The sequence below is a fragment of the Brachyistius frenatus genome, unplaced genomic scaffold (genome assembly GCF_029030835.1).
Source record: "Brachyistius frenatus isolate BFR_SWC_R1_liver_20210118 unplaced genomic scaffold, ASM2903083v1 Contig_3, whole genome shotgun sequence".
Lineage (NCBI taxonomy): Eukaryota > Metazoa > Chordata > Actinopteri > Embiotocidae > Brachyistius > Brachyistius frenatus.
This window is the reverse complement of record NW_027210602.1, coordinates 312040-339716: the sequence shown is the minus strand read 5'-3', so window position 1 is coordinate 339716 and position 27677 is coordinate 312040. Positions and strand designations below refer to the sequence as shown.

Here is a 27677-nt window from a genome sequence, read left to right as displayed (position 1 = left end):
AAAAAAAAAAAAAAAACGTCCTTAATAATCAATGTAAAATCGGCCGAACTGGATATAAAAACACAAACTGTCTGATGGCATTGTGTTTATTAAGCTGTTCGCAGAGGTACTAACAATCAGTCAGTGCTTCGTTCGGATGGGAATATTGTCTGTTTTGTGACGAGTAGATGAGCAGAGAAGTCGTTTTAAAAGCCAGAGTTCAGTAAATTAAAAAAAACTACGTAAAACTCAAAATAACGTTAAAGTATTTAGTTCCCCGAGGAGCCCGATAAGAGGTGGAAGAATTTTAATTATCAGGAGATTTTTTTTTTTCTTTTCTTCTTTTTCTCAAAATACAAAAAAAAAAAAAAAAAAAAAAGTTTCAAATGACACGTGAATGTCGTCGCATTTTCATACATTTTCTTCGCCGACACGTGGACTCTGCGTGTTTCGGTGCATCGGTAACAAACTTTTTAATTCCTCTGTACTGCGACATTTTGACAAAGAGTACAAGTGTACAATCACGGCAAAAAGGAAAACAAAAAGGGGGGAGGGGAGGGGAGGGGGACACGACAGAAATAAACAGACGGCGTCAGATGCCGGAAATATTCCAAACAAAAGTCTGTAAACGGGTCTGCATAAAGCCAATGATTCATCTGAGAGAACATTCAACGTCTACGTAGCAGAACAGCCTCTTTTTCTGTCTTTCTTTCTTTTTTTTTATTTGTATTTTTTTACAGTTTGATTTCAACGATCCAGGATGCCACCTCGAACAATTTTCTCGTATTTTCCTAAAAAGAAATCAGTAGAAAGAAGTCGATAGGAACCAAAGGGTGACACCTAGAGGTCAGAGCCTGCCTATTCGCCAAAAAAAAAAAAAAAAAAGTCTTGCTTTTTTTTTTTTTTTTTTTTTTTTTGGGGCAAATGAAGCGGAAAAACAAGCCTCTATGAAGGAGGTGCTAAACGATGCAGGTACGCGAGAATCTGAGGGGGGTTAAGAACAGGGGGTTTAGGCCGGGCTCTTCGAAAATGGGGGGGGGGGGATGGGGGAGGTGGGGGAAACACAGAGAGGAGGCCGGCGCGGGGGGAGGGGCGGGGACGGGCGGGGTCAGTGCTGCCGAGTCGTCAGTCCACCGGTCGCTTCTCACTGTGTTTCTTTGTGAACTCATCGGCGTTCTTCATGAATTTCGCGCGTTCTTTAGTGTACTCCTCCGCCAGGTCGGCCCTCAGCGGATGCTCCGGCTGAGGGGTGTTCACCAGCGAGATGAGATACTGAATCACTGCGGGGCGGAAAAGAGAACGAGAACAGGAAGAAGTGATTCACGCAGCGAAGTCACCGGTTTCATTCACGATCAAAAAAATAAATAAAAATAAACGTTCCTGTTGAACGCGGCGCAATGAGGAAGCTATGACCTTCGGGAGGAAGTAAGCCAAGTGTCGTCTCTTCAGGCGTTCATGGGGGTTGCGTCACCGTGAATTCGTCCCCCCCCCCCCAGTCAAGACGGTCAACACCCGAGCTCCGCTGGGACCTTATGAGGTGCCGTTCTGGTTCGGACGACTTTTCTGCTTCGTGGTCGTCAGGTCAGTCTGGGTTTTGTGTCTTTGTTTCACTTCCTGTCCTTTTGTATGGTTGCTGGCCCCGCCCCCTGATTAGTTTCACCTGTCCCTCGTTGTCCTTCCCTCCCTGCTGTATTTAGTCTGTGTGCTCTTCTTCCCTCTTTGTCAGTTTGTTTCAGTTACCTGTCCCGTTACTGCGTCCTTTGAAACCCCAAAAAACACAAACCGCCTGAACTGTGGCGCCGTGGCAACAGTGGTTCTCCAACATGACGACACGCCCGCTCGCAGTGGAGAAAGAGGAGTTCAGTGGAAATCACTGCACGGGCTCAGGAACACTTGGGACGACACTCGGAACACTTCCTCATGAAGGTTGTTGCTTCCTGTGTGCGTCGCTGGAAGAGACTTTGAACTTTGCGATCGAACCCTCGTAAACTTGCCAAACTCAAGTTACAGCTTTTACAGTTACCTTTTCAGCTAACAGTCAGTTACAGACCTCAACATGCTTCTTCTTCTTCCTTTTTTTTTTTTTTTTTTTGGACACCGAGTAAGTACTCCGTCTCACCTTGGCTCGTTCTTGTGGCCGGCTTCCAGTTCTCCACGCTGATGATGGGCAGACACACCTGGCCCTTCTCGTCGATGTTGGGGTGGTAGATTTTCGTCTTGAAGGTGATCTTGGGTGGCTTGAAGGGGTACTCGGCGGGGAAGATGAGCTCGATCCGAAACGCCCCTTTGTCGTACGGAGCACAGTCCTTTAGGACAGGTTTGAAGATCGGTGGGAGAAAAGAGAACGGAAGAAAAGAAATCACATTTAGTCGTCGTTTCTCGGTCAAAGTCACGTCTGCGTGGTTGATGCTAAAAAGGTTTTTATGTCTCCGCAGCTGGACAGACGTGTCGGTGTCTGTTTTGATTCCAAAGGGGAAACTGAAAGTTGTTTGTTGAGCACTTACAGGAACAATTAGCCCTTGCCAGACCAAAATATTTGCTTCGTCCACTTGAATGTTGCGGAAATGCTTGATTCCAGATTTGCGAATGTCATCAAGCTCCTGCAGGAAAAAAAAAACACAACTGATGATTTAAAGGAGGCGTGAAGTCACGAGATAACAGAGAGAGCAGACATGAAGACGGGGAGCGGCAGGCAAATCCAACCTGCAGTTACATCACTTTCTCCACAGTGAGTCAGCTCTCGACTCATCGTATCGATCACAGAATGTCCTTTATCCTCCCAGAGGTTTCACATAAATACGTACAAGTCTGCCGGGACCTTTGAGCCGCGTGTTTTATACTGTCCTCAATAACGTATAACAAGGTTTTTATGCCGCGAGTGTTGCGTCGTTCTGCGTTGCGAGGCTGTAAATGTGTTCTTCTTCCTGTCTGCTTGATACTTCACTGTAATCTACCAGAGTAGTAAAAAAAAAAAAAAAAAAAAAAAAAAAGGGATTGCAGGCGGAATTCAGGAAGTGAACGTTTTTTTTTGAATGGGGGAATTCCTGCGAGGCTCTCACAGGGGAAAAATAACCGAGAACATTTACTCTATTTCGGCACTTGAGTTTAAGCAAGTTTGTGCTTTACTCGGTTGTGTCCAAATCATACGTGTCAAAAAAGCAAACGTTACCAAAGGAAAAATGGAAACGGCAAAAATCCAGAAATCCTCTTAAACAATGAAAATGAAAGTGTCGTATTCGAGACTTCGTAGCGAAAGTAAACCGATAAAATGATCAAAAAGGTTAAATGCCACCACTTGCTTTCTCACTGTCAACAAGCCAAAGCAGAAAAACATTACTCTTCTGCCCGTTTTGTATTTAATAAAAACTATTTATTTACTAAGCCCCACCGTCTTGTAGATTTTACCGGTCGATAGGAAAACCTTTCCGGAACATAATCCGGAATAACATTTTTGGGGATAAATTTGAAATATTTCTGTAGTTATTTAAAATTCACCAAATCTTAAAAGTTTCTGTTTGAGTGCTCTGATGTCAGTGCGGAGAATAGACGGTAAAATATCCTGCTTCTTTTAGAAATCTTTGTCACGAATGTAAAAATGTTTGATAACTTTTGTTTGATGATTCATGTAAAAGAATATCTGTTGATATGGCGATATCTGATTGTTTTTACTCCCTGATATAAAACATCAGTGTTGGTATCTGCCTAAAATAATAATAATAAAAAAAATAATCCAGTATCTGTCGGGCTTTAATATTTACTAATATCAGCTTTATAAAATTAGTAAATAAGGAAGACATTTTAATGGCAGTTTGTTCCTTAAATCCACCCCTTTAACAATAAATATGGTATATGTATGCTGTATACTTGCAATTCTTGTTTTGATTTAAAAACCAAAAACAAATAAAAAAAAAAACAAATCACAATTTTATTATATTTTACAAACTGTACGATTAATCGTGAAAAATAATTGTCTTATCAATAATTCATGACAAGACACATTATAGTGGGATGACACAGCACACACGAGTATTACATCGTGTTTTGGCCTGGAAAAACGGCAAGAAACTGGAGATTAGTTTTCCTGTCTGATCGATTAGTCGACCACACCGGCAGATTATTTATCGCGCAGATGGGCTCTGACGTCACGCCCCAGCCCCAAAGTCTCCATGTTTTCGCCTTCAGACGGTGACAAGCAACACTTCCCTGTCTCTCACACCGTCTGATAAAACTCGCGCCCCTCGAAACGTCGACGTGTTGTCCCGACTCGGTGACGAGTTTCCCCGCGGGTGCTGAATCACGGCGCCGGTAACTAGTTCGCTAACTAACTAACTAGTTTACCTCCTCTCAGTCACCGTCTGTCACGTCATTCTCCTTTCATTTTGTCGGGACACACGAACGACAAACACTCGGACATTTTCTCCGGCTCGGCGCGTCTGTAGCTTCACGCACGAAACGGAAACGGTCGGTTTGAAGTCTCTCGAAGCGGTCTGAGTGTAATAATTTTGGATTTAGTTTACCTTGCCCAGTCTCCTGGTTGAAGTCATTGTGGTACAGATTTCGTGTTCTTCTTCTTCTTCCTGTTTCTTTCCCCGTTCTCCCCGAACTTCTTCTGACTCCGGTAAGAAAGCGGCTGAGAGGCGGCGTCCCGCTGCTCTACCGCCGCCTACCGTGCGGAGGACGTAGTGCACACTCCAGAACTGTGAGGGGGGGGGGAGTGTGTAAAATAAGACTTTAATGGTCCCGTATCGGGTGAATCTTCATTACAGCAGATTAAGGACAGAGACCACTGGTAGAAAAAGGTAAATACAAAATATAAACACAATAGAAATAGAGTAAAATGTAAAAAATTTTTTTTTTTAAAAATACCCCTATATACGCACTAGGGTTCTCCCAATGAAACTTCGGTGCAGCACCCCAGCACCTGTAAGCAACCATAGCGTCACTATAAGCTTTGTTTTGCCATTTAAAAAAAAAATATATATATATTTTTAAGGCAGTTAGAGCACTTTAAATAAATATTGTAATGATAATTGTCCAAAATCACAAAACAAATGCATAGTTTTCAGTCAAAAAAGTGTTTGACATCACACCTAAGTCCCCCAGAAGTTATATACACTAAATACACAAATTTTACGATATATATATACACAGGATATTCTAACATTATAAATAATGATATATTTTTATGAAAGTATATGGTATATTGCACAGGATATAACACATTAGTGATGTGAAGGATTTACTGTATGAATATATAAACATATAATATATTAAGAGTCTGCTATACATAAATAAAAAATATATATAGTATGCATTTTGATATGTATAAGTTAGTAACAATAAATGACGGCAATAGTTAAAGGTTATAATTTTGGTTATAAATGTTTGTTAATTCTTTGTGTATGTACATGTGTTTAATGCTTTAATTTGGAACATCTGGTGTTTCATGGAAATAAATATCACATGACAGTTGAGGACAAAGAGTAAACAGTCGCCACCTGGTGGCACTAAAGCGGTACTACACAGAACAGGAAAAATCAAAAGAGGTGATGCTCAAATCATCCTCTCAAATTTAGAGGAAGAACTAAAGAAATTTCTTTTGGAAGATACTAAAATCCACATTTTAACATTTCAAACAACCTTGACTGGGGTAAAGAGACATTTCTTTGTAGTCTTGCTCACAAACAAACAACTACAGCCTCTCTTAAGGTTTTTTCGCCACAACAGCATACATACAGGAGCAATAATAGAAACAATAGAATAAAATAATAATAGAATAGAATAATATAATAGAAAAGCAATAAAATAAAAAATATAAATATAAAATATAAAATGCACAGTACATACAGTATATATACAGTACATTAAATATCTATATATATTATATACAACAAACCAATAAACAGGTAAATAAAGGTAATTTTGCATCTCTGTGTGGTTGTATTCATCTTTTTCTGGTCACTTGCTCGGATTTATCTGTTTGCGTGTCCGTAACCTGTTGATTAATTAAGACATCAGCATCTGTATCAGCAGCATAAAAGTTTTAAAGACGGAAAAGAATCTATGAAATATATTGTGTTATATTTTGTTATGTTAATAATAATAATACATTTTATTTGCATGGCGCCTTTCATACAAGAAATGCAGCTCAAAGTGCTTTACAGCAGGAGAATTACATGCAGTGTTTCACATAAAAACAGATATAAAGGAACTTTTAAAAAAAAAATATAGAAAAGACATTAGATGCATAAGAACAGATCAAATGCACAAGAAAGAGAAGAAATGCATACAAATTAAACCCAAACGGAGTAGGCACTACGCATTTGAAGAGGTGTTCGTATTATAGTTTACACTAAAAGTACTTCAGAAACTTTTCAAGACAAGTCAAAGGGGCTCAAATCGCCACAGTTTGAACTAAAGCGGCTTCACGCAAAGTGCATTAAAACCTCGTGCGCTCAGTTGTAATCTCTCTTTTATGTGCGGTCTGTAAATCCGGTGAATAAAGTGCCCGTTTGGTTGTGTGTTCCCCCCCCCCTCCCCGGTGAGAGTCGGTCCACCGGTCGTGCAGCTCCAGCACATCCTGTGACCTCCCCCCTCCTCCTCCTCCTCCTCCTCCTCCCTCCCTCCCCCCCGGACAGTCTGTCCAAGATGGCCGCCTGAGTGCAGAATTTACACCTCTCCTGGAAAACTAATCCCAAGAAGGTTGAGCTCTGCCGCAGCTGCCCTCCCTCCTCCTCCTCCTCCTCCTCCACCTCCTCCTCCACCACCACCCCGAAACAACTCCCAACTTGTACCCCCAACCCCACGCCGGAGAATGACACGACGACACCGACCGCCTCTGCTCCTGTTTTAAAAAAAAAAAAAAAAAAAAGGAAAATAAAACAACCCGGAAGATGAGCGGAGTCGCGGAGTAGAACCGAGCCGGGTAAGAGCTCCGGAACACGGACCCGCACGGAGCTAACGTTGCAGCCGAGCGAAAGGCTCATAGCGAGGCTAACTTACAGCCTCGCCTTGTTTTTGGAGCACCCCCCCCCTCCCCCGGTTTTTTTTGTTTTTGTTTTTGTTTTTTTTTATTCCCGGTGGACAAAACAACACGCGGTTTGTTGACGAGTCGGCGTTTAAAACGTTGATAAAGTTGTGGTGTGCTTTGACCCTCGACCTCCGGGGAAGCGCTTTTAAAACGTCGCTGCTAAACGTTACCTGCTAACGGCCAGGCTAGTTCATCAGCTCGCTCGCTAATCGGGCGGAGAAGTTAGCTTTCACGCCGACATTAAAAATAAATTTTAAAAAATAAATAATAATAATAATCTGATTTCCGAGCTGCTTTTTCTCTTATTTTACGGAAACGTTTTTTTTTTGTATTATTATTATTTGAAATAACATGGAGCGGTAAAAAAAAAAAAAAACCCTCGTTGAAATGAATTGATGCTTGTCTGGCGGTGTTACTACGATATCCGTGACCCGACAGGTTGTGTGTGCACCTTTCGGTCATCGTTGTTGTTTTTTTTTGAGTTCGCGGTGTTGTTGCACGATTGTTTCAGACATTGTTGTGAGCAAGCAGAGCTGGTTTTCAGAGGCGTAAAGCGACGCGACGTCTGTTGTTAATAAAGCGTTTCGTCCCTTTTAGAAAGTCACCTGACGCGTCCTGGCCGTCACCTGCTGTCACGTGATCTCCCCCCCACCCACCCCCCTTTTGAAGTTAAAGGAGAGCTGCTGATGATTAACCACGAGATCCCGCGTTAAAGTAAAAGTACAAACCGTGTCCAAGTACAGAAGTATCAGCAGCTGAGTTGAAGTATTGAAGTAAAAGTCCCGATTTGGTCCCTCTGATTGATTTATTATTATTATTATTATTATATATGACATCATTAGATTGTTAATAGTGCAGCATCAGTGTGTGTGTGTGTATACAGCATACAGGAATATTTATATGTACCTGTACTTTTTTTTTTTTAATTATAACCACACAAACTTTTTATATAAAGATTGTGTATAGTTTTTGTACACAAAATGTCACCATACTTAAGCTGTTCTTACCATTCTCATCGGTCAGCGCAAATGGACACGTATATTTCTAGATTTTGGTATTTTGCTTTTTACTTTTTGCACCAGTTTGGATCGTTTTTGTACTTTTTTTTTTTTTTTTCTTCTTCTTCTTCTTTGTGCTCTTCTTCAGTATTTCCATTTGAAATGTGTTGAAGTGGAAGGAGCGTCAAATGGAAATGCTCAAGTGTGTTCGAACTGGACTTTGTTACACGCCACCTCTGACTGTGAGGAATATATTTTTTTTAAGAGTGACTTCCTTCTTCCTGTAAATATTTCGTCTCCGTGGTAACCGGTGACTGAGTGACCCAGCAGCAGCAGCAGCAGCTCAGAAAGGCTTTCTGAAGCCTCACTGTGGAAAAAGGAGGCGTTTTCTAATGTTTGTAACGTCACCGCAAACTTGTTAAAGCGTCACATGCGGTCACCTGAAAGTAAACAAATCTTTTATGATCGTGAAAATTTTAGCTGATGATTGATTGTCACGCAGATAATTGCAATTAATTGTCTTTTTCTGTTCCATTTTAAGACACAAAAAAACTAGCATTACAAACTAACTTAAATAGATTAAAGAAAAACGAGAATAGAATATCAAATTTGAGCCAGATTTGACCTTTTTTTTTTTTATGAATGAACATTTCCCGTCAAGTGTTTTCTGTTGTTTATCTGATTGATTGCTGCAGGAACAAAGCCGTTTTAATCCCGCTTTGTTTTACACGTTGGGATTACATGAAGCTGAAATGTACCATGTAAAGGGTGGAAGTCATCGTTTTATATCCGAGCTGGTTATTAATGGCCGCGTCATCAAAAACACAGCTGCACTTCTAATAAGTATTTAAAGTTTATTTTTTAAAGAAGCTTCTTGTCACTTCTGGAGTAAGACGCCACTTCAGACTTCTGTTAATCAGGCAGCTGCTTTTTTTTTAAAAAAACAATTTTTTTTTACAAAGTGTTTGATTTGTTTTTTCTTTAAGTTTTAGCTGATTTATTTTCGGCATTAACGATCAGCTCTCCTTGAATTTGACCCGTTTTCATTCCCAGCCTCTGAGAGTTCAGGTCTTTAAAACAGTCTTAGAGTTTTATTTCATTCTGTATTTCAGGATTAATGGAGTAATAAAAAACTGGACGTGCATGCGGGGTTTTAATAACCCTGGAGGCTCCTGTTATTGATTATCAGACTGAAGCTGAACTTTGTGGGAATATCTCACTCGGCCTTTCTTGTTTGTTTGTTTGTTTTTGCACAGGTCAGGATATTTGTGTCTCATTGTTTTCCTCTCATTAAGCGACGAGAACAACGATTTGAATGTTTCCCTTCAGTAAAATTAGATTCACGGTCATTTTAAACCATCTGAACCTCCAGCGTGACTTCTTTTAAAACGAGGGCCGATAAACGTCGTGACTTCCCCATCGGATGCTTGTGGGAGAGAAAAAGGAAAAAAAAACCTCAAGCGTTTCTACAGAAATTCTCCAAATAAATCACATGATTGAACGCTTGCTGTGAAACTGGTTTGTGTGCCGGCGATGGTGTGCAGTTCCTGGAACTCAACTGGCAGCTTTTCAATTTCCAAATACAGATTTAGAGTCAGAAATCGGACGCGTTTTCGTCTCGAACGAATCACGGCGGAGCAGCAATAAAGTCTCTGTCGTTATGTGACGATGAATACAATCGATCTTCGTTTACAGGCGTGTTGGAGATGTTTTAGGGTCGTATTTGAATGCAGATGTCATCTTTCCATCAGTTTTAATAGTGTACTGCTGTTTGAGATGCAGATTATTGACTGTTCTTACGTGTCAAAACGTCATATTTGTGTTGATTTACACCCGTTTTGTAGTAAATACGCTTGACTTGGTTTCACCGCTTTAAATGAGTCAACAAGGTGTCACTACGAGTTAATGCGTCAAGAAGTCGATGACCTGCATTCTCGCTCCTGAAGGTTTTTTTGTTTTGTTTTGTTTTCTGACGACCAGCCAAAGTACAAACGTATGAATCTTTGTGTGATGCTTTGTCTTTTCTAATAGAAATAAATTGAGTCTTTTTGTTTGCGTTTAGGTCCTTGGAGGGGGATCGAAGGTTGCAACCCAGCATGGACAGCTTCTTCAAGGCAGCTGTTTGTGACCTGGACAAACTGCTCGACGACTTCGAGCTCAACACGGGTAAGATCAGTCGCAAAACACGCTCAGGAGCTCCTGATCGGGGATGTTGATCGACGAATACGCATGAACAGTTGACGTGCTGCTGCAGGAGTCAGTGTGGTGTCTGCTAACTGGCATGTCGATGAGCAAAATTGATTAAAGTTGCGAACGTTCCTCTGTGTCGTTGTCTGAGGCTCACGCTGATCCCACACTAGCGTGTCGATCCGAAGTCGGCAGCCGAATATAGAAATGTTTTGTCGCTTCCGGGTCTGAAAAGTGAAACTGATGCAAAGGTGCAATACCACCGAGGGCCACTAGGGGCCGGCTAAAAAAACAACAACAACCTCTGGCTCCAATAGATTCCCATTCAAGTCAGAAAATGTTTTCCACGGTGTCATTAGATAAATTCCCTCCTTCTTTTATTAGTTTTCCGATGGACCCTCTGAAACATTAATTAATAGATAAGTCAGATAAGTTTGTTTATTTTAATAGTTCTTCCTGTTTTTTAAAGTAGCTGACTCTGATTTTGAGGTAAACATAAACGTCAGTGGATTAAAAAAAAATTTGAAAAACCATCACTATATTTTATTATTTTAATATTTAATTGATTCATGATTTTTAGTGTTGTTGATTTTTGGTGAAGGAATGGTTTAAAATTGCATCTCCCCATCTACAAACGATGTCAAATAAAAGAGAGTGTTAGGGTCGCACTGCCTCAAATTTTAAATGTCTAAATTAGGATTTTTAAAAAACTTTTATTTGCTTATTTTTTGTTTTATTTCAGAGGAACTTGAATGTAAGCCCGTGTTCCTGAAGCCGTCTGCATTCCCCTTCTCCTCTCTGGGCTCTCAGTGTTTGTCCTCCGAGGCGTCCACCGGCCCGCCGAGCCTCCCGGACCTCAACTCCCTCCACTATGGCTCCGCCGCCAGCGACCCCAACGGCTCCGGCGGTCACCACCGCAGCCCCGACGACCGAGAGGTCAAAGGTCAGCCTCTCACCGCCGTGGACCTGCTGTCGTCCGTGGACCGCAGGCCGGCCCAAAGCTCCGCCCCTCCCTGCCCGGACCGGGCACTGAAGCCCGTGTGCGACCTCGTGAACGACACCAGCTCGGCCATCCTGGTCCGAGCCAACAGCCACGACGTGTTCAGAGAGCTGGACGTGGTGGAGAAGCAAATGGAGGAGGAGGAGGAGGAGGAGAAGGAGGAGCAGGAGGAAGCGGAAGCGCTGCTTGTGGATTTTAACAGCCCCGTGGAGGAGCAGGGGGGGCGGAGCCAGAGGAGAGACACTCAGGAGGACGGGGGCTCCGCCGGGAGAGACGTCCTGCTGGGTCTGGACTCCCACGGGCAGAGCGGCGGCTACTCGCTCAGCCTGCTAGACGTCATCCTTCCTGCAGTCGCCGAGCGAGGCTGCGAGCTCGCCGATGATTCACCGAGGACCGCTGAGTCAGCTGACGGTGGGGAGAGGGACGCCGGAGGGGAGGCTGGCTCCGACCGCGCCGCGGAGAACTCTTTGCACCGCAGTGAGCCGGAGCCAGTGGCGGAAAGTACGACGGCGAATAAGGAGGAGGAGTCGCGCGGAGCCTCGGATAACGAGGAGGCGGAGTCTCCCGGAGCCTCACACAGCCAACCGGGGTCTTTGTCATGTTTACCCATCGCCGTGTCCATGTGTGGAGCTCTGGTGAAGCCAAACACCACAGAAGAAGAGCGGCGTGATGAGGCGGACATGTCAGACAGCGCAGAGGCGGACTTCCTGTCGGCTCACAGGGACGCCCGGGTGGACGGGTCCCGTTCGGAGGAACCCGCAGGGGACAGGCCGTCTCCGGAGGGACAGCACGTCTCTCCCGAGCCCGCCGCGGACGCGGCCTCGTCAGAACCCAGCCCCGTGGATCCTCCCGAGTTTGGCTTCGAGTACCTGCCGGAGAGCGACCAGGCGGAGCTGCTGGTGACGGACGAGGAGCTGGACGCCTTCCTGCAGGCGCACACCGAGGCAGAGCAGGGGGCGGCGCTCTCGTACTGCGGCGGCTCCGGGGATGTCACTCAGCCCGACTGTAACGGCGCCCTGGAGGAGCTGAGGAGCTGCGGTCGGGGGAGGCAGGAGGAGCTGGAGGTTCTGGCGACTCCGGAGAGCGAGAGGACAGTTTGCGCGTCCGTCGAGGAGGGAGCGCCGCCGGCGTCGCGGGACTCCTGCCCCGAAGACTCGTGTACGGCCGGCAGCACTTTCCAGTCCCAGCAGGGCAGCAGCCCGGATCAGCCGCCTTCGTACGGAGGCGCCAGACCGAAGCAGCTTCACTGCCAAACCGCAAGATCTCCACCAGCAGGAGAGGAAGGAGGAGAGGAGGAGGAGGAGGAGGAGGAGGAGGGGGCTCATACGGGACCGAGCGCAGCGCAGGAGGAAGAGGAGGAGGAGGAGGAGGAGAGTCCCGGTCTCACCCAGGAGCACCCCAGCCCCACGTACGCCACTCAGGAGCATCAGGAGTACAGCGCGGGGTACGACGAGCTGTCGGAGCCGCCGCCGTACCCCGGAGAGCCGCCCGCCGACGCCGACCGGCCGGGGAACTGGAGGAGGGAGGGAGCGGAGGAGCCGGGCAGCAGGCAGCCCGCCTGGGTGCCCGACGCCGAAGCTCCAAACTGCATGAACTGCTACCAGAGGTTCACCTTCACCAAGAGGAGGCATCACTGTCGAGCCTGCGGGAAGGTACGGAGTCCTTTTTATATTCATACTGCGGTGAGAAAATCCGTCCCAACATCTCTGACACGCCTGGAAATACAATAACCTCCCCATTTACTTCCTCAAATAATCAATTAATATGTAAAAATAACGTTTTTTGGTTTTTTTTTTAATGAAATTTCAAAAAAAAAAAATTAAACTCAATGAATCCGAATTTTGGACTCAAAAGATTCCTGAACCGACTGATGCAGTCTCACAATTTGCAAAAGAAAAGGTAAAAAGTTAAATTAAAATACACAGCAGGCTCCAAAGTACATATTAATAAGGGCTCAAAGTAGAGCTTCAAGGATTATTTATGTTATCAATCAAATTATTGATTGATTTTTGATTAATTATAAAACATCAGAAAACAGTTAGAAATGATCATTAAACCAGCCTAACCTCTTGAAAAGGAGACATTAATGCTTCGCCTCTTAGAAATTAATTTCACGTTTGTAAATGTCTGAACAATCGAGTGTGTAATTCACAGCCCGAACCGTCAGACTCGACCCGATCACGACTTTCAGATTATTGAATTATCCCAGCTGGTTTGAGAAGGTCGGGCTCTGCGCTGCGGTGGATCGGTGAACTGTCCGAGGGGGCGGAGCCTGTTTTTACAGACCGAAAAAAAAAAAAAAAAGTAACCCAGATCAGGTGGCTGAATTTGTTGTTATATTTATATCATCTATAAATATGCCAGATTATCTAACCAGCCTCATTTCTGCTCTTGTTTTATATCCTTTGTTTATAATTGTAAAACAAAAAAGAAGAAGAAATGTATTTTTATAGCATGTGAAGAGCACAAAGAAGAGGAAGTTGTGAGGAAGTTTCCGAAATAGTTAAATAAAAGCAGATTACATGCCCCGGACCAAATATAGCCCCGCGGACTCATAGGATGCAGAGAGCATGAGTCAGCAGTTCTTTTTCCAGCTCTTCTACAGCTCCCTGCTGAGCCGAGTGTCCTGAAGCTGGAGCCGAGTCCTTTTGAAGGCCGGTGTGATTAAAGCACAATTAGAGAGGACCGTCCAAGGATGTGTTATTGTTCACGGCGGTCATCTAATGCTCGTTTCGTGCCGCGTCGTTTGCTGTCCACGTAGCATCTGTTGAGTCGTCCTCTCCCTCTCTCTCTCTCTCTCCCTCCCTCCCCCCTCCCGTGCGGCAGGTGTACTGTGCCGTGTGCTGCAACAGGAAGTGTAAGCTCAAGTACCTGGACAAGGAGGCTCGGGTGTGCGTCGTCTGCTTCGATGCCATCCACAGAGGTAAGGCCCTCGGGGTGTTTTTTTTTTTTTTTTTGTGGTCTGGTTGCGTGTGCGAGCACAAAGACGGGCCCGCGAGCTGTTCACTCGTCTGGATATCCGTCAGCTTCCGCCGCGGAGGCGGCTCGTCTTCCTCGCATCCTCATCCTCAAGGCACATCGCGAACAGACGTCTCGGAACACACATTTAGGAAATAGCTGTCACGCTGTACATTTTAAGTGTGCCGTAAATACCGGCAATAAGCATCAGCTAACACTTCCTTAATAGTTGGCTCATGTCCTAATATTTAGTAATGTCATCCGCGGTAATGAAGGCACTAATTTGTACATTATTTAATAGTTTATAACATAACTCAACACATTAGTTAACTATTTTTTTTTAAAGTCGTAACTAATGCTGTAATAAGCCTGAACTAACACTTAATTAATAGTTAACTAATTGGATTATTTAAGTCATGTCGTTTATGATATTTAAGGTACTAATTTGCACATTACTTAACACACTAGTTAACTATTAATTACGTGTTAACTAATGCTGTAATAAGCATTAACTAACTAAAACAAAATTTTTGAGTGAATTACTTTTTTAATATATATATATATATAGTTAACTTAAAAAGTAGGAGAATTTTCTCAACCCTTAAAGGAACATTTAATCTTTCAGTTTATCAGAATTTTTTTTTTTAAATATATCAAAAAATTTGGAGACACATGGTTTTCACTGGACAGGAAACTTTAGAGAAAACTCTAAAAGCAATGTTAGTAAAAAAAAAAAAAGAAAAAAAAAAGGGACCGATATTAGACCTGCCACTGTCCAGGGTCCTGAAAATACACATATGTTCAATATTGTGCCGATAATAAGTGAGAAAGCTCTCACGAGAAAATGGAAATTTGCCGAAAACCGAAATTCCCACACTTGAGGAAACTTTTTTATTTTTAGCTACTCCGGTGTTCAATGTTCATATTTTAGTTTTCAGCTTCTTGTAGGTCTTTTATTACTTTGTCCGAAACTATTTTATTTGTTATTTACACGTCGTTTACTTCCAAGTTAGTTGTTTGACATTAGTCGTTTCCCTCAAGTCTAAATGGGAACGTTATGTAAACATTTCTTTACATTTCTTTACCAGCTTTATTCCAAATTTTAAAAAAAATGAATTAAAAAGGAACAAAAACAGAACAGTACAAAAACCTTAAATTTATACTTAAGTAAATGTACTTGGTTACATTCCTCCACATGTTTGCTAACACGTCATCCGTGTCAACCTCATACTGAAGGTACTAATAAGAGTTTCCAGCTTTTATACTTGACTGTTGTATAAATATAAACACGGTGGTATCGACTTGAGTTGTTTTTGTTTTTTTCCCGGTCCCCTCTACAACTTAAAATAGGCTGACATTAAAACTTAATAACATTTTCATTCTGCAGTCGATAAATATTTCAGGCCTGAAAACGTCCCGTACGAAGCAGCTTGGGAGTTTTTTTCTTTTTTTTTCTTTCTTTCTTTCTTTCTTTCTTTCTTTCTTTCTTTCTTTCTTTCTTTCTTTCTTTCTTTCTTTCTTTCTTTCTTTCTTTCTTTCTTTCTTTCTTTCTTTCTTTCTCAACCATTAAAGATTCAAACGTATATATAAAAAACGTTTCTTTACTCAAAGTTAAACAACACAGATACAAAAAAACAAAGCTGATTTAAAACCAGGTGTGATGCTCCAATGATAAAAGGCACCTTTTTGGTAGTTAAAGACTGCAGCAAGGAGACGGAGAGCAGAGCCAGAGGTGGAGGGGGGTGGGGGGAGGGGGATTGTGTGGGGGAAGGGGGGCGGCGTAGGGGGGAGGTGGACGGAGAGGACGGAGAGGACGGAGGACAGTTATAGCAGGGTGCTGCCGTTCGTCCTTGATTTTGTGTGTGCGTGCGTGCATGCGTGCGCGTGTGTGTGTGTGTGTGTGTGTGTGTGTGTGTGCGTGTGCGCGCACGGTTCAAGACCCGCCTAATGCTGCAGACATGTGACGCTCACACGGCGTCTAAATTAAGAAGAAAGAGGTGATCCACTTCTGTGGCTTGCGGATGCTCGAGCGGCGATCTTCCTCCTCCTTCTCTCTCGTCTCCGTCACCTCCTCCTCCTCCTCTTCCTCTTCCTCTTCTCCTCCTCTCACATCAGTGTGTTGAGGCACATGTGATGCTTCCTGCACGCGGCTAGCAGATAACAAGGAGCAGCCGCTGGTGTGAAGTCAGAGCTGTGATGATGTGGACTGGTTGAGTTTTATTAGAGGGGATGATGACGAGGTAAGATCACTTCGAAAAACAGACTGTTTGGAACTCCGTCCTGCTGCTGCTGCTGTTGTTGTTGTTGTTGTTGTTGTTGTGGTTGTTGTGGTGGTGTTTATATTCTGTGCAGATATTTTCAAAAGCGACTCGAGTTTAAACGGGAACATTGGTGTGTTTTAGTGCTGCGCTGAAAACGAGGTCACTAATATTTTATTTTTTTTAATTTTTTTGCTCATTAGCCTCAAGTCCTGGTTGACTTTTTTCTTTTCTTTTTTTTTTTTTTTTTGCCACGTCATCCTTTCTGTGCACAACAAGGTGAAAGAACTCAGCGTGTAGCGACGCCGTTTGACTTCTCTTCCACGAACGAGAGTCTGAATGACGCCTCTGCTTCTCCATGTGTTATTCTTTTCTCTTTTTTTTTTCCTCTTTTTTTTTTTTTGTGAGCCACGCTGTCGGCGGCGGCGCACGGCCGGTCGATGGAGCCCCGTGATGCTTAATCAATATAATGTGGACGCGCGCTGCGTCAGCACTTTCTGGGAGCGCGAGCAGAAGGCGTCGAGAGAGCAGCTCCCGTCCGTCCTTCATCCATCTGCACCGTGTGGACCATTAAATAATGAACTGCAGCTTTGATTCAAACCTTAAGTTTCCAAGACTGTGACTGAACCACAGAAAACAAAAGTCTCCCCCTGGCCCCCCTCCTTTTTTTTTTTTTTTTTTAAGAAAATCCAGCTCTGGTAATCTACTGCAGCGTCGAGCCTCTAAGTGACTCCCAAGTTAAATCACAGTCACTCTCACTGCGTGTGGTCACCGCCAACAGAACGGTTCACTGTCGTTTCGAGCCGGGGGAGGAGGGGGGGGGGGGGGTCACGCTCGTGCTTTGTTCCGCCTCTTAATTAATCTGTTTTGACAGCTGATCACTCGGCACAAAATATTATCCTCCTGCTCAGCTGATTCGGGATTAAAAGGAAGTCGGCGTAAACTCATTGATCGCCGTGTCGGCGCTAATTCGTACCCGATGTCTGATTTGAATCTTATGCGACAAGGTGTTTGTATGCTGGACCGAAGGGACCGAGACATCACTGCTCCAAGAAACTGACCTCAAGTACCACTTCGGTACTGCTGCATTTACCTTTTATAACCACCAGAGGGCAGAAATTCTATTTCAAAAACAACCTCACAGCTGCTCACGTCATCAAATTTTCATGTTGTTATGGCTGACATGTTGGCCCGACATCATCCGTCCAGCAGAAGCAACAATGTGCATCAGTTTAACTCTCCACCAGTTTGCGCAGGAGATTATTCAGACAGACAGAACACAAAAACAAACCGTCTATCATCGGATCCATTTCCTTTTTTTTTTTAAATTTTTAAATTTTTTTATTTACATTTTTATTTGGAACAAAACTGAAACGTATTATTTTGTAAAACATGCTTACATGATGTTCCCATTTTAACAAAGGTGAAAAGGGAAAATAATAAAGTAAAATAGGCTAAACGTACACACTGTGTAAATAATAAAATAATAATACGTATATATTAAAAATATGAACTTTGAACAGAGGAGAAGCTAAAAGAACCATTATGGATGACGTGAAATCTGTTCTAAATAAGGAATTCAAACAGCTTCCAAACTTTTCTTGTTCAGGTCTTAAAACAAAAATCACAAAAATGTCTTGGTTTACATTTACCTGGTCCTCAACTGTGGGAATTTACCTTTTTTTTTTTTTTTTTTTTTTTAACTATATACATTTTGGTTTAATCACATGCGATTCTTTAAATAGTAAACAAATCAAAGAGACTGTGGCTCTTTGAGGCCGTTCACACATTAACATGCATCCCAGGCGATTTGATCACAATTTGACAGCGCGTAAGTACGTCTCACTTCCTCGCTCTACATGCAAATAAACACAAACTCTATTCAAAAAGCCTAAACAAGGAAATACACTTACAAACACGTAAGGAAACGTGAGCAACAAGATATTTAGAAAAATTAGACAATAATGCTCCGTTTGTTAGAAATGTATTTCACGCTCTGTAAATGTCTGAACGCTCGAGTTTGTAATTCCCAACCTGAGCCGTCAGACTCGACCCGATCGCGTCAATTCAGGGTCAAATCATTGAATTATTCCAGCGGGTTTGAGAGGGTCGGGCTCTGCGCTGCGGGTGGATCAGTGAACTGTGCGAGGGGGGCGGGGCTTCTTCCACAGCTGCGGGTCTGATGTCAGAAATTACAGACGAGGTTGACAAAAAAAAACCAACAACCTGAACCCAGAGGACTCTCTGGTGAAACCAGCGTTGACGGTAGACGGCCTGAGTCTTTATTCAGTAAACAGCTGCTTTCTAGAAAGCAGTTCAGTCTGCAGCAAATCTGTCCTACTTACCTACAGTTCAGCTGCGCTGGCCACAATCACACAGGACAGCTTTTCTATTCGAGTTCATTTCTACAGATGATTCAAGAGGACGTCAACGTTACCTTCTTAGCTTAGCATGTTAGCACGCTAATATTTGCTAACTAACAGTAAACACTCGGCACAACCGATGCCATTGGGGAGTCCCATTTTGTTTTGGACCAATTTGGTTTTTAATCAAATTATCGGCCAAATTAAATTGTTGACCTGATAATGAAAAGTTCCAAAAGTTATTGTAATATATCCTAAGGAAAATAAACATCCCAAAAAACCAAGATGGCGGTTAAAATGCCAGACCGGAGGCTTCAAAACGCCACCTCACGAACCGGCGGGTGGCAATCGCGATCGGCCGACACTTCTGGGGCTTTTCACTAAAACCCACAAACCGGGTGGTGCTGATTAAAATATAAATAAATAAAATAAAAAGTCACCAGAGTCACTGAGGATTCATCATCCAGGGACCGTTAACGTCTGCACATAAAACATCAGTCCAGCGGAGAGAACTTCGCTTTGTGATAAATCAGACGTGATTCAGAACACGCCTCTGATGACACCGTTCTCCTTGCAGCTCAGGCCCTGGAGCGGATGATGAGTCCTACGGGTCCCAGCCCGAATCCCAACGTCCCCTCTGAGTACTGCAGCACCATCCCCCCTCTGCAGCAGGCTCGAGCCGCCGGCACGCTCAACTCTCCGCCGCCGACCGTCATGGTGCCCGTGTCTGTTCTCAAACACCCAAACAACGACAGTACGAGGCCTCCTTTATCCCGTCTGTAGTTTTGCTGTTAGTCCGTTTTTCCTGAGCTGTGTCCTTGAGAAGATTTGTTTTTTTGTCCCCCCCCCCCCTGTGTGTTTTTTTTCGTGTGTTTTTTTGTGTTTCTTCTCCAGGCTGTCCTCGGGAACAGAAGCGCGTGTGGTTTGCAGATGGCATCCTGCCCAACGGGGAGGTGGCGGACACCACCAGGCTGTCGGTGACGAGCCGCCGGAGCTCCCAGGAGTTCAGCACCGTCACCTCGGACGAGACGACGGTAAGACCGTCGGCTCCCGTTTATTTTGAAGAGAGTAGTTTCTTCTCGGGGGGGGAGGGGGATTTTAAAATGCTGTATGGTTGAAGTCCGTCGCCCTCTCGTTCCAGCCCGGCTCAGTGGGGTCGGAGGTTGGCGGCTCGTCGCCCGTCCTCGAGGCCTCCGGGGCCGCAGAGGTGGTCCGGCCTCCGCTGTCTGGACCCTGGGATTACGGGCTGCTCTCCGGGATCGGGTCTTCGGTGACGAGGGTTCCCAGTCTGCTGCCTGACAACGAGGACGAGCTGCCGCCGCTGCTCATCACCACCGGAGAGGACGATGGAGGAGGTGCGTGTCCGACAAGTGGTTTTTTTTTTTTTTTTTTTTTTGGGGGGGGGGGGGTAAAATGTCACTGTTCGGTTATAATCTCATTTTTAAATGCTTAGAAGAGCAAAAACATCCAATTTCTCTTTCCTGTTAAAGGTCCCTCATTCTATAAATTCATATTTCCTTTTCTTTTTTTAAACTATGAAGCAGATTGAGGGACTTTAAGTACTGTGAAAGTGCCAAAACATTCAGTCCACGGAGAAATCTTCCCAGATTTTATTCAGCGAATGTGTCATTTGGACTTCCCCGAGTTTGTGATGTCACAAACTCACAATGATGGCCCACTGTCCGACCCTTTAAGTGGTAGAAAACAACACGGGGTCGTTCTGTTTGGGGAGCTAGAAAGCGACAAGACAAGTAGAAAACCTGTGATTGGACGTGTCACTCAAAAAGGAGTCAGCCAATCAGAAGAGAACGTCCTTCTTAAAGGCGCAGGCACAGAACAGCCTGTTCTAGTTAGAGCTGCAGAGAAGCTTCAGAAAGTAAAACTATCCTGATGTTTTTTTTGTTGCTTCAAACCACAAAAGTGTGTACTTATAAAGATGAACACTGCAAATAAAATACCAGAAATGTTTTATATTTTGTATTGAACAAACTTTGATGTTTTCTCTTCTGTGTTTTCTGTGTAGATGTTTTGGTCGAGGAAAGCCCCGCCCCCTGCCAGATTCTGCACCTGCTGGAGGAGGGAGGACCGCGTCCTCTGACGTTCGTCCTGAACGCCAACCTGCTCGTCAACGTCAAACTGGTCACACGTGAGTCGAATATATCTGAAATCAGCAGACGTGTTTAGCCGCTTTAAACGCGCACACGTCCTCCCGTTGACTCCTTTTGTGTTTTCGTTGTCTGTGCCAGACTCCGGCCGGCAGTGCTGGTGCTTCGGCTCCAACGGGCTGCAGGCTCTGGGTCAGAAAGAGGTGGTCTTCCTGTTGGAGTGTTTGCCAGAAGAAAAAACCCTCCCGAGGGACCTCTTCACGCTTTATCTCAGCATTTACCAAGACGCCCAGAAAGGTAGGCACCTCCCGCAGGTCGTTTCTCTTCCCGTAGTAACAACATTTTTTTGTTATTGTTGGTTTTTTTTACTCCTGGAGATGACGGACTCATCATGTTCTGTTCCAGGGAAGTTCCTGGCGGAGCTGGACAACGTAACGTTCACCAGCAGTTTCCTGGGCAGTAAGGATCACGCCGGGATGCTCTTCTTCTCTCCCACCTGTCAGCCTCTCGACGACCTCACTCTCCCCCCGCAGCCCTTCCTGTTCGGCCTGCTCATCCAGAAACTGGAGGTTCCCTGGGCCAAAGTCTTTCCGCTCAGACTGCTGCTGCGGCTCGGAGCCGAATACAGCAGTGCGTAGTTCCCTGTCGTTCCTCTCCGTGTCGCAAAATTATTTATTGGAAGTTATTTAAAGCACGAATTCAACAGGTGTTTTCTGCACATCAGTACGTTCAGAGTGTGTTTCCGTTGAACGCAGCGCGGCGACGCACACGGAGCAGCAGGAAGCAGCGACCTTCACGAGGAAGTATGTCGGCGCATCGCTGAGCTGCGTTCAACAGGAACAGACTTTTTGATTGCACCTCATATTTGTCCAAAACTATCATCACTAAGATGATTGTTCAGTTAATTAACTGGATAATTGATTAATAGTTTAAGCAGTTTATTAAGCAAAAATACTCAAAATGATCTGGTTCCATCTTCTCCAGTTATGAAGATTAGCTTCCTTTTTTTTTTTTTTTTTCATTAAACATGACGGTAAATTAAACATTTTTGTTTTTGTACCGATAATTACACAAAACATGTAGTTTTGCAAAAAGGGTGGGTTTTTGGTATTTTCTGTCATTTTATTGACCAAACAATTAATGGAGAAAATAATCAACAGAGTAATCAATACAATTAGTTGAGAAGAAACATCTGGGAGCTATTAATGCTTTAAAAAAACAAAACGTTTTTTTTTTTTTTTTTTTTTTTTAACAAAACTTTGTGTAGTTTGCTGCAGAGGACTGTTTCATGTTTTTTACAGTTTATGTACATAATAGAAAATATCTTTTCTCTCTTTCAGTTTATCCCACGATGCTGATAAGTGTCCGTTTTCGTGACTCCGTGTATCGAGAGACGGGACACACCATCATGAACCTATTGGCTGTAAGTACCAGAGGATGCTGCTGTAACTGTCACTCAACCTTAAACCACATACTCGTGTTTTTTTTTATTTTTATTTTTATTTATTTTTTTAAATCCCACTGCAGCCTCACTTTTAATGAATCAGTCGGACGATCAGGTTATTCCCCGAACAGAACTGAAGACTGAAGTGTTTCTGTTCAGCAGCTTCCATCCACATGTCATTTAAACCCATGACGAATGAATGAAAGTGTGCAAACTACCAGTGAAATATTTACTCACATTAGCGATGTGCTAACCGACTGAGCTCCATTATAACCAGAGCGTCTCGTCGTCTTCGGGAAAAGTCCTTCTGTCAGGATGTTTTTTTAGGACGTCGGGGGAACAAATCTTTTTTTTTTTTTTTTAACATTATTGTTTGTGTCGCCGACATGGAGTTATTCATTTCAACCGTTTGGTTTGGATGAAAAGTCTCAACTTCCTTCGCTTCACTGTTGCCGTCGATGTAGGATTGTCAGAAGAGACGTCGGGTGACGAGAGCCGACTCTGGATGACGTGTTTTTGTAGGTTTGGATGAAAACTCACCTTGGTCGTATTTTATGAGGAGTTTGCGCAGCAAAATCCGTGAATTCCAAGTACAAACGAGAGCACTAACACATTGTTTGGACACCATTAACATGAAATTAGTTTTAGATTCGTCGCCACAGTACCTACGAACTGCGTTCCTCCTGCAGGACCTGAGGAACTACCAGTACAGCCTGTCGGCCGTGGAGGGCCTGAGGATCCACATGGAGATGGGCCACAGCTACATCGACATTCCCAAAAGCAGCTTCAATGAGGTGAGAAAACTTTTGAAAGAACCATCCAGGACCGTAAACTCATATTCTTTCCAAGAGTTCGAGAAGATCGATGCTGCTCAGTAGCGGACGTAGCTTCCGCATTAGAGAAGTGAGGCCTTAAGCTGCAATACCACCGAGGTCGGCTTCATAAACTCCCATTTAACTACATTAAAATTCTCATTCAATAAAAATGTCTCCTCCAGTTATCTCGGTGTCGTTCGCTAAAGTCGCTCCTTCTTATTAGTTTTCCGGAGGTCCTTCTTAAAATAATCCGTCATTAATTAGAAAATGAGCTTCAAAAAGATGTGTTTTTGGAGGGCGTGTCTGTTTGATTGACAGGCCTGTGGCGCAGTCAGGTTACAGCTATCGGTGGGCGGGACGTGGTATCGTCAGGTTTCTGATCAGATCGATCAGATCCACCGCTGGCTCCTCCCCCAGCTCGTCCAAATACGGGCACTTCCTGCTCCGAACTAGCAAGATGGTGACGGACAGAATCCGAACTGGGGGCTTCATAACGGGCGACATCACCGCTGGTAACCGGTTCCGTGTTTTTTTTTTAGTGTTTTTTTTTTTTTTAACAGATGCAGAAGGTGGTGAACTCGTCCAACGAGCACGTCATCAGCGTCGGAGCGAGCTTCAGCTCGACGGCCGACTCCCACCTGGTGTGCTTCCAGAACGAGGAGGGAAACTACCAGACGCAGGCCAGCAGCATGCCGGGGAAGACCCGCACAGGTGAGAGTCCCCCGCGGCTCCTCCACGATCCGGTGGTGTTCGTGTCCCGATGCTGATGCTGGTGTGTGTGTGTGTGTGTGTGTGCGTGTGCGTGCGTGCGTGTTGTCTCTCAGTGACGGGCGCCAGTTTCGTTGTGTTCAACGGAGCCCTGAAGGCCTCCTCCGGCTTCATCGCCAAGTCCAGCATCGTGGAAGGTAACGTCGATGTTTGTTGGTTTCGCATTTCCTCCCGACAGCGTCGAGGAAGGAGATTAAAAAAAAAAAACGTCGTGTTCGCTCCTCTGTTTTTCTCAGACGGGTTGATGGTGCAAATCCCTCCAGAGACGATGGAGTCTCTGCGCTCCGCCCTCAGGGAGCAGACCGACTTCCACATCCCGTGTGGGAGGAACGACGGCGGAGAGGTCCGAGAGAACGTCACGGTCCGCTGGGTGGAGTGGAGTTCACCGCTCAACGCAGGGTAACGACGCGCGCGCGCGCGCACGCACACACACACACACACACACACACACACACACACACACACACACACACACACACACACACACACACACACACACGCACTCTGTTTACACGGACGATCCGGTTATTGTGTTTAAGTTTGTGCAGCGAGACCTTCCTCCTGTCCTTCCTCATGTCCTCTATCTTTCCATCTGTCCTTTCTCCTGTCCTCTGTCCTTCCTCCTGTCCACTGTCTTTCCTCATGTCCCTCTGTCTGTCCTCCTATCCTTCCTCCTGTCCTCCGTCCTTCCTCATGTCCTCTATCTTTCCATCTGTCTTTTCTCCTGTCCTCCGTCCTCCCTCATGCCTCATATCCTCTGTCCTTCCTCCTATCCTTCCTCCTGTCCTCTGTCCTCGTCCCTCTGCTGCAGGTAGAGGTTTGTTACGGTGATGAAAACCTTGAAAACGATCGTTAATCAGCAGCTCAAACTGAAACGTGTCTCTAACGGGATTTTTGTGTCCGTCGTGTTGTCCCTCAGTAAAACCAGCGGGGTGGACGGGAGACCTCTGGACGGAGTCCGCAGTGTGAGGATGCAGCAGGACACCGAGTTCGAGTCGGACGGACGCAGCATCGCCTGCACGGAGGTGAGTTTGAATCTCTCGGCCCGCGTCTCCGCGTGACGAGTCTCCGGTGTCCAGATGTTTGACCCGAGCCGAACTCCTCCGCAGGTGTTCTACCAGCCGAAGTCTCCGGACTGCAGCCTGCCGTCGGTGCTGTCGTCCTGCAGCGTGTTTCAGAAGGAGATGGCGCTGGCCACCTGCAGCGCTCTGACGCCTCACCTCGCCGTCCTCGGCTCCAGCGGCATCAACTCGCTGTCGCTCCGCATCTCCACGCAGGCCGACATGGTGAACGCTTCGGTTTTTATTTCTGACCGTAAATTCCCCGCCTCCGCGAACCAATCGAGCTGCAGCGTTTGATCTGTCTGCATGTTTGTGCCACGTGCGTAGAGATTTCCTCACATTGTTCCTGATGTATCCTGTTTACAGCGGGAAACGGCTGTGAACTTCCAGTGACCTTCGACCTTTGTCCGCCAAAAATCACAGTTCATCCTTAAGTTCAGTTGAACGTTTGTGACAAATTTGAAGGAATTCCCGCCGGACGTTCCTGAAAATATCGCATTCACCAGCGTAGGCCAATGTGATGGGACCGTGACCCTTGACCTTTGGCTATCAGTTCATCCTTGGTGCTAAATATGAGTGTTTTTGTGAAAAGTTTTAACGGAATTCCATCAAAGCGTTCTTGAGCTTGAACTTTGACCTTCGGCCACCAAATTTTAATCTGTTCACCGTGGCTCAATGTGGGGAAATGGATTTGAACTCATGGTGGACCTTTGACCTTTGACGGCCAAGTCAACGCTTTTGCCAAGTTGGAAGACATTCCCTCGAGGCGTTCTTGAGATATCGCGTTCGAAACTTTACGACACTTTAGAATACGAAGACATTGGCCCCGGATTTAAAAAAAAAAAAAAAATGCATGTTAAGTTTTTTTTTTTTTTTTTGTCCCCTCTCCCTCCCCCCGTGTTTGTTGTCCCAGGTGGAGTACCAGGCGGGCTGCGGAGGCAGGCTCCTCCCCCAGCGCTACATGAACGAGATGGACAGCGCCCTGATCCCCGTCATCCACGGCGGCAGCGCCTGTGTCCCGCAGACCGCCATGGACATGGAGTTCATCTTCTACATCACACACGGCATCTAACGCGCGGCGAAACACGCTCAGAGTACCGACCGATGAAAATGAGGGGGGGGGGGCGCAGGAAGCAGGCGGTCGGCGGCAAGGACGTGCTAACAGCTGCTCGCGCACATCTGGACGCGCGGGAGTTGGCGGCGGGGGGGGGGGGGGGGGCGTTAGCCGGACGTAGACTGGTTGGAGTGTTTCGTGCTCGCCGAAGCTGCTTTTTAACACGAGAAGCCAAAAAAAAAGAAAAAACAAAACACTAAAACAAAGGAGCACCAAAACCTTCATCCCTCCGCTCTGCCTTGCAGGCTCCCCGCCGGAGCCGGAGCTCCTCAGTGAATGTTTCCCACAGACGCTCTCGAAATGTCTTTTCGTTTGGATGTATTTATTATATTTTAATATGGGCTGACTGACTGAAACCGTGATATTAAAACAATGGAGGTGAATCAGGTGCTGCTCTTTAGCCACTTCACACGCACACACGCACACACACACACATGTACACAGCAGGGGGGAGGAGGACTCCCTCGTCCCGTCCTGGTTCTGCGCTCTCATTTCACACCGCCGGTTTGCGATGATGCTTCAGAGGGAAACACGGAGCCTCCTGCAGGAACGGTTCGGGTTCCTCGACATAAAACCCGCTGCCAGAAGTCAGCAGACAAAAAAATGCGACACGTCAAGCAGCTCGAGCTGTCGTGGCACGGGAATTAGAAAAATGTGTACCACCGTGTCATTAGAGCAGCAGTCCACAGCGGAGATGAAGATCCGGGTCGAGGATCGAGACGTCGGAGGTGCATCTCCTGAGTCGTGCTCGACCGGCTCCGCCCGCCCGTCACTCACAGCACCGACGGACGAGGTTTCCCGATCCCGATTGGTTAAGGGCTGTTTTCCGATGGTTTCAAAATAAACTTGCCGAGTCTACGCCCAGCAGGGGGCAGCGCCTGGAAACAATCCCAACGACTCAGAGCGAAAGTCGACGTTGATTTATTTTTTTTTATTTTTATTTTTTTTTTAAATAACATTAGTACGTATATATAACTTATATATATAAAAAAAAATTTTTAAAAAACTCGTTTGAACCTCGACCGCTATCTTTTTCCTATCTGAACCACGTATTTTTTTGGGTGCTGAAACTTAATGCTACTTGTACGAATCTCCGCGACCAAACATCAGTATTTGTTGAGATTTTTTTTTTTTTTAACGAGCTACCATCAGCCGTCGGCCATTCTCCTCCCTCCCCCCGCCCCCGGGGAAAAAAACCGCTCCACGTTAAACCCGATGATTCCCACAAACATCTCGCATCAATCTACATTCGGATCGATTTTATCCACGTCGTTCGTGTTCTTTTCAAATCGCAGCAACAATACAGAGGGAATAAAAAGCAGCTTAAAAATGATTACGTCGTACGTCAGTTTAAATTGCCGAGCGATGATAAATAACAGAATTGATCAATTCAGATTTATATTGATTTTGAATCCGGTGCAGCAGTTTTCTCGCCTTCCTGCAGGTATTACGAGCGGTCGCCGTAGAAACGGGTCCGTTCGTACGAACGGTTTTTTTCCTGCACGAGGGCCCGGTGAGTGTGCGAGTCGCCTTCAGCTGGAACTTCCTCTTCGTTCACAAACGATTGAGCTGAAAACGACGCGTTTATCTTCGGCCG

The 27677-nt window shown here is 45.1% G+C and overlaps 2 protein-coding genes across 3 annotated transcripts; one reads left to right on the top strand and one right to left on the bottom strand.

The window, feature by feature from the left end:
- Positions 1–269: 269 nt before the first annotated feature.
- Positions 270–4617, bottom strand: ube2l3a (ubiquitin-conjugating enzyme E2L 3a). Its single transcript, XM_069700667.1, has 4 exons — positions 4497–4617; positions 2484–2579; positions 2099–2285; positions 270–1259 (listed from the first exon to the last, which is right to left on the bottom strand). Exons 1-4 carry the CDS (start codon positions 4521–4523, stop codon positions 1105–1107), a joined length of 465 nt encoding a protein of 154 aa, XP_069556768.1. The 5' UTR covers positions 4524–4617; the 3' UTR covers positions 270–1104.
- A 2160-nt stretch (positions 4618–6777) lies between these two features.
- zfyve16 (zinc finger, FYVE domain containing 16) lies at positions 6778–26081 on the top strand. Of its 2 annotated transcripts, XM_069700631.1 has the most exons (18): positions 6778–6904; positions 10070–10173; positions 10937–12846; positions 14021–14117; positions 19351–19527; positions 19668–19807; positions 19915–20128; positions 20797–20919; positions 21020–21175; positions 21284–21508; positions 22219–22301; positions 23012–23116; positions 23698–23848; positions 23962–24042; positions 24142–24304; positions 24825–24930; positions 25015–25191; positions 25880–26081. In XM_069700631.1, the coding sequence occupies exons 2-18, from the start codon at positions 10104–10106 to the stop codon at positions 26036–26038; spliced, it is 4137 nt and encodes a 1378-aa protein (XP_069556732.1). In that variant the 5' UTR covers positions 6778–6904; positions 10070–10103; the 3' UTR covers positions 26039–26081. The 2 variants fall into 2 exon arrangements, with proteins under 2 accessions (XP_069556732.1, XP_069556741.1); XM_069700640.1 differs by lacking the exon at positions 19351–19527.
- The last annotated feature ends 1596 nt before the right edge of the window (positions 26082–27677 follow it).